The 12,373-nt window shown below is 39.4% G+C and overlaps 1 protein-coding gene across 30 annotated transcripts in view; it reads right to left on the reverse strand.

Moving 5' to 3' along the window:
- LOC132862894 (protocadherin gamma-C5-like) overlaps positions 1 to 12,373 on the reverse strand; it is a 212,980-nt gene that overhangs the window by 78,134 nt on the left and 122,473 nt on the right. For 2 of the 30 annotated variants that reach the window (XM_060895261.1, XM_060895238.1), the window contains exon 1: positions 9,616 to 12,075. The exons of 24 other annotated variants lie outside the window; for them this stretch is intronic. In XM_060895261.1, coding sequence (XP_060751244.1) covers positions 9,616 to 12,060 — 2,445 coding nt within the window. In that variant the 5' untranslated portion in view covers positions 12,061 to 12,075. Of the gene's footprint in view, positions 1 to 3,168; positions 5,717 to 6,146; positions 8,648 to 9,615; positions 12,076 to 12,373 lie in introns of those variants that run through there. 4 more of the 30 variants (XM_060895285.1, XM_060895270.1, XM_060895237.1 and 1 more) reach the window with 3 other exon arrangements.

Raw genomic sequence — 12,373 nt, forward strand, 5'->3', positions numbered from 1 at the left:
TTTACATTTGTTGATTAAGTATTACTGATATATAGAGTCGGATACCAAATTCAAAACGCAATAATTTGATCATTCTATTATACTGACAGTGTTAAATATTGCGCATTGAAAGTAATGAGACTGGAGTGATTTCAGCACTGCCGGGGTGAACAGCTCCAATTAAAAATACAGTACAAATGATAGAAATATTAGAATTACGACCATTTACTCGTAAACGCAGTTTGGATGCATTTGTTTAACCAGTTTTTGTGAGTGAATGATGACTATTTCTTTTGAGAAACTGCACAAGAGGAAACTGGAAGCTTCCACAGAACATAAGAATTCTCTGCCTACTTTTGAAATTAGAAATCGTCTTTTGTATAAAATGGTCCTTGATTCTTTCTGAACCTCGTCCACTTAATTTTAAACCAACTCCAAATACACTCAATGAATACCTTTGTCTTTAAAAATGGTATGCATTAGTGACAGGTATTGTTTCATAGTCACTGTAATTAGAACAATATTAATAATATAATAATGAGACCTATCTCTATTATTTCAGTGTTAGCAGAGGAAATCCAATTTGTCAAAGGACAAAAGAAAACATTCTGATGCAGTCCAAACGTTTGGAAAAAAAAAGATGGAAAACTCTTATCCAAGCAGGAATTTTTTTTATTTTGTGTTGCATAGTTTCTGTAAAACTGCGGTATTTATATACATTTATATGTATACAGTCACTCTTCCTCGAGTCAGTCTTCATACAAGCATCATAATTATACATGTGCGGCAGAGTTGTTGTTCAAGAGCGTGATCTTGAACAACAATATCTAATGTCACATTAGCAGGCTCTTACACAAACCTTCACATTCTTCATTTGCTCATAGTCAAAAGATTGCACTGCGTATATCTCCCCACTGTCAGCATTAATTGAAATGTAAGAAGACACAGAGGACCCACCTACAGCAGTTTCTTCTAGAAAATAAGAGATGCGTGCATTCTGGTTTGAGTCAGCATCATGAGCGCTTAGCTGAAATATTGATAACCCTAGAGAGTTGTTTTCTATTACATGAGTAGTGTAAGTATTTTTGAGAACTCTTGGAGGATTTTCATTAACATCAGATACTTTAATAGTCAATAGTTTACTACTTGAAAGTACAGGAGACTCTGAATCACTCGCTGTTATAGTAATGTTATATTGTGCAACATGTTCTCGATCTAGAGCAGCATCTGTAACTAGTGTATAATAGTTTCGTATAGAGGACTGCAATTTAAATGGAGTAGGTGGATTAACTAAACAAGTCACCAAACCATTCTCTCCTGCATCGAGATCTTTCCCACTTAGAATCACTATGGTTGTAGCAAGAGATACGTTTTCAAACACCGGGCTGGAAAAGAACATGATGGTAATAGTTTGTGCCTTATCGTTTACATCAATTAAGTCGACAACCACTTTGGCAGAATCTCTTAAACCACCCTGATCTTTAGCCTCTATGCCTATTTCATATTTTTTAGCCTTTTCATAGTCAAGTTAACCTTTCAAAGTAATGACTCCTGTATGAGACTAAACTATAAGCCCCACTGTCTGTGTCACTAGCATTTACAGTTCTTATATACATTCCTTTTGATGAGTTTTCTGCTATCGTTACTGTAAATGATGTTTGTTTAAATATCGGTGCATTGGCATTTGCATAAAGCACAACAACATTCATTTTCATGTTACCGGATCTTTGCAGATTTTGCTCTCTATCAAAAGGCTTCTGTAACACCATCTCTGCGTATTTAACTCCGTCAGAGCACGAGAGCTGTTTCAGGATAAAATGATTGGTGAGAGAAAATAATTCTGCAGAGCGTTTACTCCTACATCCGGGTCATCTGTGCTTCTGAGCAAGAAACGTGCTCCAGGTGTGGCAGATTCACTTGTATCCAGATTGATTTTTATTATTAGGGAAGGCTGGCGAATGGTCTTTTACATCTAGTATTTCCACAGTTACATGATGCAGTTCCATGGGATTGTCAAGTATGATTTCCAACGTGAAGCTACAAGGAGCACCGGCGATCGAAAACAAATAAGCAATCACGAGAAAAATCATTTTTCATCGGCGCACACAAGGATACTGCTGTCTTTCCGGAAAAAGCAACACAGCACAGCGATTTCCCAGTCTGTTTATCATGGTCACGATATAAAGAAAAGCAGATCGATTTATTAACAAAATTAGATTTAGAGTTTAAAACGTTCTCTAAGTAAACAACCTATTTATTCCGTATTTGACTACAGTCCTGTTCACATCATGCCCAAAGCCTGACAAAATTGAGGAAGTGCTTAATGCGAAATCTCGCTGAGAATAAAAACCACGGTCTATTGATCAACAGCGGCCCGCAGAGTCGAAAAGACACAATGACAAAGAGCACATGTAACATCTTGACTGAGACTTCTGGACGTTCACCAGTGGAATCACTTTGATTGCTTTTGTTCAGTATTTGTTTATAAGACTTTAAATATCTAATTATTCAAATAGTTGGTTTGCAAAGTATCTAAGTGTCACATTGTGCTGCTAATTACATGTGAGTGTGGAGCAAAATTTAATTACACATTTACATAAATTAGAATTTCTAGCAAATCAATACAAGGTTTAGTTCATCATCCTGAAGTATATTCTATCCTAAGGGGCAGCTACAGAACAGCAAATCTGGGACAACCTACATAAAACATGCTACATACAGACTGAAACCAACATAAACATAAAAGCATAAATGTCTCGGTGTGATAAGCGTTCAGCTGAAATAAAATTTACTTTCTCTACCTCTGATGATTATTTGATACAACTCCAGAGCCACGTGATATATTTGCAGTATTTAAATGAACTTTTAAAGCAGAACATCATAACCAACATAACATGGAAATACTCTTTAGTGTTTTCTAGACCAAACAGCTAGTGTATAAAACTTTAATATAGTAAAGGGTTTGATAGTGACATTCATTTACCTGGTTTAAATGTAACTGAATTGCTATTTTTTCTTTATATTATAGATATTATATTGATAAAAGTCATGATTTTGTAATTCAGTTGGACTAAACTGTTAGAAATGTTTATTTATGTTGTCTCAGATCGTATGCAGTATGCTATTTGTTTACCAACATAATAAAAGCAAAATACATTTAAGAATTCATAATAATCAGCTCATTCTTACCAGTTCATGGAAATCCTGATGTCTAGTAAAATTATTGTCCATCCCCGAGTGCTGCATAGTTTCGGCAAAACTCGGGTCCATGACTAAAACACTCTGTCCTCCGAGTGTAGAATATTTACAGTCACTCTTCCTCGAGTCAGTTGTCATACAAGCATCATAATTATACATGTGCGGCAGAGTTCCAGTAACTCCTGTGTCTGTGTAACCGGGTGGATAGTACGGAATAACTGGGAGATTGGACTGATAGAAGATGCGCGATTGTCTCCACCTGTAGATCTTTACTGAGATTATAACTACTACAGTCGTGATGAAAAGGAAAGAAACAGCAGCTAATGCTAACACTAAATAAAAGGTGAGGTCATCATTATATTGTTTGTGTTGCGTAAAGTCTGTGAACTCTGAGAGCACTTCAGGGAAAGTGTCCGCTACAGCTACATTGATGTTAACTACAGCTGAGCGAGACGGCTGTCCGTTATCCTCCACAACTACAGTGAGCTTTTGTTTCACGGCATCTTTATCGGTGACCTGACGCACAGTTCGTATCTCTCCATTCTGCGCTCCCACTTCAAACAGCGCCCTGTCTGTGGCTTTCTGGAGTTTGTAGGAGAGCCAGGCATTCTGTCCAGAGTCCACATCAACAGCCACAACTTTAGTGACCAGATAACCCACATCTGCTGAACGTGGCACAATCTCAGCCACCACAGAGCCACCGGTCTGTACTGGGTAGAGGACCTGAGGAGCGTTGTCGTTCTGATCTTGAATAGAAACAGTCACTGTAACATTGCTACTTAAAGGTGGTGAGCCTCCATCTTGTGCTCTTACATGAACAATAAACTTACTAAATTGCTCATAGTCATACGAACGTGCAGCACTCAGCACACCTGTTTCAGAGTTTATAGAAATGTAATTTGAAGCTGGTGATCCATTTATCTGTGTATCCTCTAGAATAAATGAAACTCTGGCATTGTAGTTGGAATCTCTGTCTATAGCTGTGACTCTGCATATCGACACTCCTGGGGAATTGTTTTCCATAATGTACGTGTAATACGAGCTTTGAGAGAAAATCGGAACGTTATCATTCACATCTGAAACTTTTATATTTAATACTTTTGTGGTCGACATTGGCGGGTTGCCAGAGTCTGTAGCCATTACGGTAATATTATATTCGGAAACCGTTTCTCTGTCTAACTCTGAATTCGTCACGAGAGTGTAATAGTTAGTTAGTGAGGATTTTAGCTCAAATGGAAATATTTGTTCTATACTACATGTGACCTGTCCATTTAAGTCAGAATCAGCGTCTTTGACATTTAAAACCGCTACTGTGGTGCCACTGGGTGCATTTTCGGATATGGAGCTGATAAGTGACATAACGGTAATCATCGGAGCGTTGTCATTAACATCAAGAACCTCGACGACTACTTTACTCGAATCTGCCAACCCACCTTGGTCTTCTGCCTCGATTCCGATTTCAAAAATTTTGTTTTTTTCAAAATCAATCATTCCGGTCACAGAAAGCGTGCCAGAGTTTTGATCCAAACTAAAAACATCGCCCATGTTTCCTTTTAAATTTGAGAACGTATACCGTATTTGCCCGTTAGAGCCCGTGTCTGCGTCAGTAGCATTAACTGTGGTTAAATACGTCCCTTTTGGGGAGTTTTCTGTAATTTTCGCTTTGTACACCGACTGGTTAAACACGGGTGCGTTGTCGTTTGCATCTAATACAGTAACCTCTATTTTAATAGTGCCTGATTTCTCCGGATTTCCCCCATCGACTGCAGTAAGAGTCAGGAAGAGCTGTGCATTCTGTTCTCTGTCTAAGGGCTTTTGGAGTACCATCTCAGCGTATTTAACTCCATCGGGGCGCGCATGTTGTTTTAAAATGAAATGATTGTTTACGGATAAATGGTAGCTTTGCAGTGCATTTACTCCTACATCGGGGTCCTCTGCACTCCCTAAAACGAATCGAGCTCCCAGCGCTGCAGACTCGCTGATTTTGAATTTAATCTCGTTTTTGTTAAACGACGGAGCGTGATCATTTACATCAATAATTTCGACGGTCACACGATGTAACTCGATCGGATTTTCCAATATTATCTCAAACGTAAAGCTACAAGGACTGATTTCTCCGCATATTCTTTCACGGTCTATTTTTTCATTCACAATCAAAATCCCTTTGTCTCGTTCGAGCTCGATATACTGATTGTCATCTGCAGTTACGATACGAGCTCGGCCCGCACGAAGCCTTTTCACATCCAGCCCTAAATCCTGCGATATATCGCCTACAAACGCACCTTTTTTCTGCTCCTCTGGAATAGAGTAGCGGATCTGACCGCCAGTAAATGTAATAGCACAAGCAAAGAGACAGAATAGTACTTGCCAGTGCACATTTGAGCAAAGCATCCATCTTGCCATCCTCGATAAATATAATTCTCCCACTGCTTTCGTCATTGCTCAAAGTATTTCACGAAACACATTAGAAAATACACAAAGTTTCTCCTATCAGGTTTGATGTCAAAAAGCTCTGCTTGGTTCTAGATAAGTGGAGACATTTAGATTTCACGTCCTTTCATCAGTCCTGTCTACTCCCTATGTCAGTGACTCTGGTATTAAAGAGAATAAGTAAAGCCAATACTTTACAAGGGTCAACAGCGTCACTTAGAGACCAAAATATAGAACAACAGCACAGAAACATGCAATTAATTAAAATGATTTAAAGGCGATAACAAAGTTAATAAAAAAGGCTCCCCTTTAACCAAGATCTCTATAAACATGCACCACTCTCTCCGGGTCCCTCTCTGTCGCTGTCCACAAAAAGTGCTGAAAATTCAGCGAACGTCTTCCTTACTTCAAAGCACATATCAGCACCAAAATTTGATTAAAAAAATCAATGTTTCTAATCCAATGAGATGAGCTTGACGTTGATAAGATGATTATATAAGAATATCAGAACAACCATGAAAATTAAAATAAGCTCTTACCAGTTCTGGAGAATTTTCATTATCCAAATAATTATTTTCATTTATTCTTTGTGGCATAGTGTCTTTGTGGTCCATGACTAAAACAGTCTGTCCTCCGAGTGTAGAATATTTACAGACACTCTTCCTCGAGTCAGTCGTCATATAAGCATCATAATTATACATGTGCGGCAGAGTTCCAGTAACTCCTGTGTCTGTGTAACCGGGAGGATAGTACGGAATAACTGGGAGATTGGACTGATAGAAGAGGCGCGATTGTCTCCACCTGTAGATCTTTACTGAGATTATAACTACTACAGTCGTGATGAAAAGGAAGGAAACAGCAGCTAATGCTAAAACTAAATAAAAGGTGAGGTTGTCATTATATTGTTTTTGGTGCGTAAGGTCTGTGAACTCTGAGAGCACTTCAGGGAAAGTGTCCGCTACAGCTACATTGATGTTAACTACAGCTGAGCGAGACGGCTGTCCGTTATCCTCCACTACTACAGTGAGCTTTTGTTTCACGGCATCTTTATCGGTGACCTGACGCACAGTTCGTATCTCTCCATTCTGCGCTCCCACTTCAAACAGCGCCCTGTCTGTGGCTTTCTGGAGTTTGTAGGAGAGCCAGGCGTTCTGTCCAGAGTCCACATCAACAGCCACCACTTTAGTGACCAGATAACCTACATCTGCTGAACGAGGCACAATCTCAGCCACCACAGAGCCACCGGTCTGTACTGGGTAGAGGACCTGAGGAGCGTTGTCGTTCTGATCTTGGACTGTAAGTTTTACTGTCACATTACTACTGAGTGGAGGGGAGCCTCCGTCCTGCGCTCTGACGCGGAAATGAAAGCCCTTTAACTGCTCGTAGTCGAAAGAGCGTAAGGTGTTAATGACTCCACTATCAGCGCTGACTGACACATACGATGACACAGGAAGTCCATTGACAGTGCTGTCATCTAAAATATAAGACACTCTAGCATTCTGGTTGTAGTCTGCGTCACTGGCCTTCACTGTGAATATAGAGAGACCTGGTGTGTTGTTCTCCACCACATAGGCCTCGTAATTATTTCTCTCAAAAACAGGGGCGTTGTCATTAACATCTGATATGTGTAAACGGAGAGAAGTGCTGCTGGACAGTGAGGGAACTCCTTCATCAGAGCAAGTCACAGTGATGTTATACTCAGCTTCTCTCTCTCTATCTAATTCATCCTCTGTGAGGAGAGTAAAGAAATTGTTTGATGGTGAATTGATAGTAAACGGAATGTTATCATTAATCATGCAGTGAACCTGTCCATTTGCTCCTGAATCTGGATCATTTACTTTCAACATAGCAACCACAGTATGGGGCTTAGACTCCTCTAATACAGAACTAGACATAGAAAGAACATCAATAATTGGTTTATTATCATTAATGTCCAAGACATCAATAATTAACTTACATGTGTCAGAGAGTCCTCCTGTGTCTCTGGCCTGAATAACAAGCTCGTAAATGTTTGATTTTTCATAATCAATCTGACCATTTAATGTAACATCTCCACTTTTCTCATCTACAATAAAGTTGCTGTCCATTGCGTCAGATATGACATATGTCACATGACTATTTGAGCCTTCATCTGCGTCAGAAGCACTTACTGTCATTAATTTGGTTCCTTTTATTGCATTCTCTGAGATTGTAGATGTATAAACCTTTTGATTAAAAATCGGAGCATTATCATTAGCATCCACTACCGTTATATGTATATACATCGTGCCAGATAGCTGTGGTTCTCCTCCGTCATAAGCAGTCAGCGTCAAATCTATGGTCGCTTGCTTTTCTCGATCTAGGGGCTTTTGTAGCACCATCTCCACTATCTTTGCTACATCTTCTTGTTTATCCAACACAAAATTATCTGTGGGTTTAAGGGAATAGCTCTTAAGTCCGTTTATTCCAACATCCGTGTCAGCAGCTTTACCGAGCACAAATCTGGCACCGATCATTGCTGACTCGCTTATTTCAAACCTTAATTCATTGTTCTGAAAATTAGGAGCATTGTCGTTTATATCCGTGATCTCCACTGTAACAGAATATAACTCCATCGGGTTTTCCAGAATCATTTGGAGATGAAGCGCGCAGGGAGTTATTTTTGCGCAAAGAGACTCCCGGTCTATTTTCTCTTTAATGAGAAGCAATCCGTTTTCTTTGTTCAGTTCCACGTATGCTGCGCTGTCACTAGAAAATATACGTGATTTCCCCGATTTCAGTCTTTTTAAATCCAAACCTAAATCCTGAGCAATGTTTCCGATCCTCGACCCTTTCTCCATTTCCTCGGGAATAGAATAAGTGATCTGTCCGCTCGCGCAGTCAGAACAAAAGAGGAAGAAAAGCAGGACCGTGTGCCACCACGCCATAGCGGCTATTTCCCTGCCTTTGCTGGCAATGATTTGTATCTTATGTAGAAATCCTTTTCTTTTTTCAAGATTCAGTATCCACAGAGTCGCTAAAATAAAATAAAATTCCTTTCGTGACTGCACAACACGAAGGTTTTTCTATCAATGCGGCGAGAAACCAAAGCACGGCCTTATTTTTTTCATTTCTGGTGCAACGCGAGGATATGGGAGGATTTGAGGCTTTGAACCACGACACAAGAAGTGTGCTGTTAAACAGCGGCCCTTTGAGTCAATACAATGTATTACAGATATTTTCCGAATATTATTTCTTAGACTGTAAAATCATGGCACATTATTTTAGATACATGACCAATTCCAATAAGAAAATTAATTCCGAAACACATATTTATATATGAATGATATTTTTTATGCTTGGATGAAACAAATGTATACCGCAGACTTTTAAAAAACTAAACATAAAAAAATCAAGTTTCTTACAAACGTTTCACTAATTTTCTGCTCACGTGATTCGTCACGAGTCAACTAAACGCACGTGATACATTTTCAGTCCAAAATAAATGTAACTTTAGTTAAGCATAATTAAAGCATTTTTCTGAATTTATTTTGTTAAAGAAAACAACTGATATACACTGATATTTATTGATTTAATCTTTCTAATTTGAAAAAATTGTCTTTGACCGTGTGAATTTTTCAGCCTAAAACCTTTCATTAAAGTCGTTAACTGACAGCAAGTATTTCAACAGTTTTTATATGGCATTTATCATAAATATTTAAATAAATAAATAAATAAATAAACAAATAAATAAATACAGAGAACCTTAGCCTCAAAGAGGTGCAGCACATGACAGGACTAAACAGGACGAAAATCACGCACATTGTTGAAAACGCCTTATAAATAAAGATATAGGTTTTTGTAACCAGAACCGTGGTTTTATGATTCCAAACCCGTAGACATAATTCAGTTTAATCGTTTAAATAAGGCTTAAACTTTTTTCTACATTTTTATATCTGATAATATTATAGTTTAAAAAAGCATAAAGGTTTTTCCTAAAACATACTACAAATATATTTAAATAAACTATATTCAGTCTCATTTCCTTACCACTTCCGGTGACTCTAGATCCTGCTGGAATTCTTTTTCCCTCATCACGCGCTGCATAGTTTCTGTAAAACTGCGGTCCATGACTAAAACACTCTGTCCTCCGAGTGTAGAATATTTACAGTCACTCTTCCTCGAGTCAGTCGTCATACAAGCATCATAATTATACATGTGCGGCAGAGTTCCAGTAACTCCTGTGTCTGTGTAACCGGGTGGATAGTACGGAATAACTGGAAGATTGGACTGATAGAGGATGCGCGATTGTCTCCACCTGTAGATCTTTACTGAGATTATAACTACTACAGTCGTGATGAAAAGGAAAGAAACAGCAGCTAATGCTAACACTAAATAAAAGGTGAGGTCGTCATTATATTGTTTGTGTTGCGTAAAGTCTGTGAACTCTGAGAGCACTTCAGGGAAAGTGTCCGCTACAGCTACATTGATGTTAACTACAGCTGAGCGAGACGGCTGTCCGTTATCCTCCACAACTACAGTGAGCTTTTGTTTCACGGCATCTTTATCGGTGACCTGACGCACAGTTCGTATCTCTCCATTCTGCGCTCCCACTTCAAACAGCGCCCTGTCTGTGGCTTTCTGGAGTTTGTAGGAGAGCCAGGCATTCTGTCCAGAGTCCACATCAACAGCCACAACTTTAGTGACCAGATAACCCACATCTGCTGAACGAGGCACAATCTCAGCCACCACAGAACCACCTGTCTGTACTGGGTAGAGGACCTGTGGAGCGTTGTCGTTCTGATCTTGAACGTTGATTGTCACTGTGACTTCAGAACTTAAAGGAGGCGACCCTCCGTCTCGGGCTGTCACGTTAAAACTGAAACTTTTCATTTGCTCGTAATCATAGGATTTGACTGCATGTATAACCCCGCTCTCTGAATTCACCGAGACCAAAGAACTCACCGGGTTTCCTTGTATATTATTATCCCCCAAAAAATAAGACAGTCGCGCATTTGGACCCCAATCAGCATCGCTCGCTTTTACCGTGAGCACAGCCACACCCGGAGAGTTGTTTTCAATAACGGATGTTTTATATTCTTCAGAACTGAATACGGGTGGGTTATCATTCACGTCGGAAATCTTTACATTTAGAGTTTTGTTACTGTATCGTGCAGGACTTCCTTGATCGGACACCAGAATGGTGATGTTGTATTCAGCAATGTTTTCTCGATCGAGAGTTTCATCAGTAATTATTACATAGTAATCAGAAAGCGTCGATTCTATTTTAAATGGCATGTTTTCATTTATTTTACACTTTACAAGTCCATTTTGACCGGAATCTACATCTTCTGCATTAATAACAGCCACGGTTGTTCCGACTGGAGAATTTTCTGCAATGATGTTTGAAAACGAAATAAGCTGTATAGAGGGAGCATTATCATTTTCATCAATAACCTCGATAAGTACTTTACATGTATCTTTAAGCCCTCCTTTATCAGTTGCCTTGATATTTAATTGATAAGATTTTTCACTCTCGTAGTCCAAGCCTTGTAAAGTTGTAATCGCGCCTGTTTCCGCGTTTATGCCAAAAACGTTTCTGGCTTCTTCACTAGCCTGAGCAATAGAATATGAGACCAGACCATTTATTTCTTCATCGGCATCAGTTGCACTTACTGTTGTTACGACTGTACCAGGCGAAGAATTTTCTCTGACTTCCGCTTTATAAACTGATTGTTTACAGACCGGGGCGTTATCATTCACATCTAAAACAGAAATATGAATTTGCATTGAACCTGATTTTTTAGGAGATCCTCCGTCATATGCAGTCAGAACTAATTTCAGCTCGTTGTGCTCTTCTCGGTCCAATTCTCGCTCTAGAACCATTTCTACATTTTTTCTGCCATTAGCTTCATTAATTATTTTCAATTTGAAATGATCGGTAGGTTTGAGAGAATAGCTTTCAACACCATTTACTCCCACATCTAAATCTACAGCGCTGTCTAAGTGGAATTGCGTCCCTGTTTCTGTGTTTTCGCTAATTTGTAAATTGACGGTACCTTTAGGAAATTTTGGTGCATTGTCATTTATATCCTGAACCTCCACAGTGACCCGATGCAGTTCTATGGGGTTTTCCATGATCAGATCAAAGCTGAAGCTGCAGGGCGTTGTTTGCTTGCAGAGCTCCTCTCGGTCTATCCTCTCCTTCACTACGAGGGTGCCTTTGTCTCTGCTCAGTTCGACATATTGCCGGCCGCCCTTTGTTACAACCCGAGCTTTTCCAGAAATAAGTCTACTTATCTCTATTCCCAAATCATTGGCGATGCTTCCTACAAATGATCCTTCTGGAGCTTCCTCCGGGATTGAATATCGCGCTTGACAAAAGCCAAAGTCCATTCCGTACACACAGAAAATAAAAAACACAGTCTGCCATTTTATCTGCGTTGTAGTCATCCGACGATGCCGAGAATCAGCACACGAGCGCACATAAACCATACTGATAGTGATGTTATCCTCTGATCATTCTTAACACACAAATCTTCAAATTGAAATCTTCATGTAACCAAAAATAGCAGAATCTGACGCAGCTTGCTTTTACCCGAGCAGCAAAAATAAATCCTTCTTTCCTCATTAATTAAACCGTCAGTAGGAGGGATTCTGGGTGGTTTTCGTGCTCATGCTACACGAATCTTGTCCAATAGCGGCCCTTAGAGTGCAAATGCTGAAAATGCTCTTGTATGGAACAGCCACAGGCCCATGTCCCGTAAACTCAATCCCAAACAATCAAAACGCACACAGATAAACGTGT

The sequence above is a fragment of the Tachysurus vachellii genome, chromosome 20 (genome assembly GCF_030014155.1).
Source record: "Tachysurus vachellii isolate PV-2020 chromosome 20, HZAU_Pvac_v1, whole genome shotgun sequence".
Classification (NCBI taxonomy): Eukaryota; Metazoa; Chordata; class Actinopteri; order Siluriformes; family Bagridae; genus Tachysurus; species Tachysurus vachellii.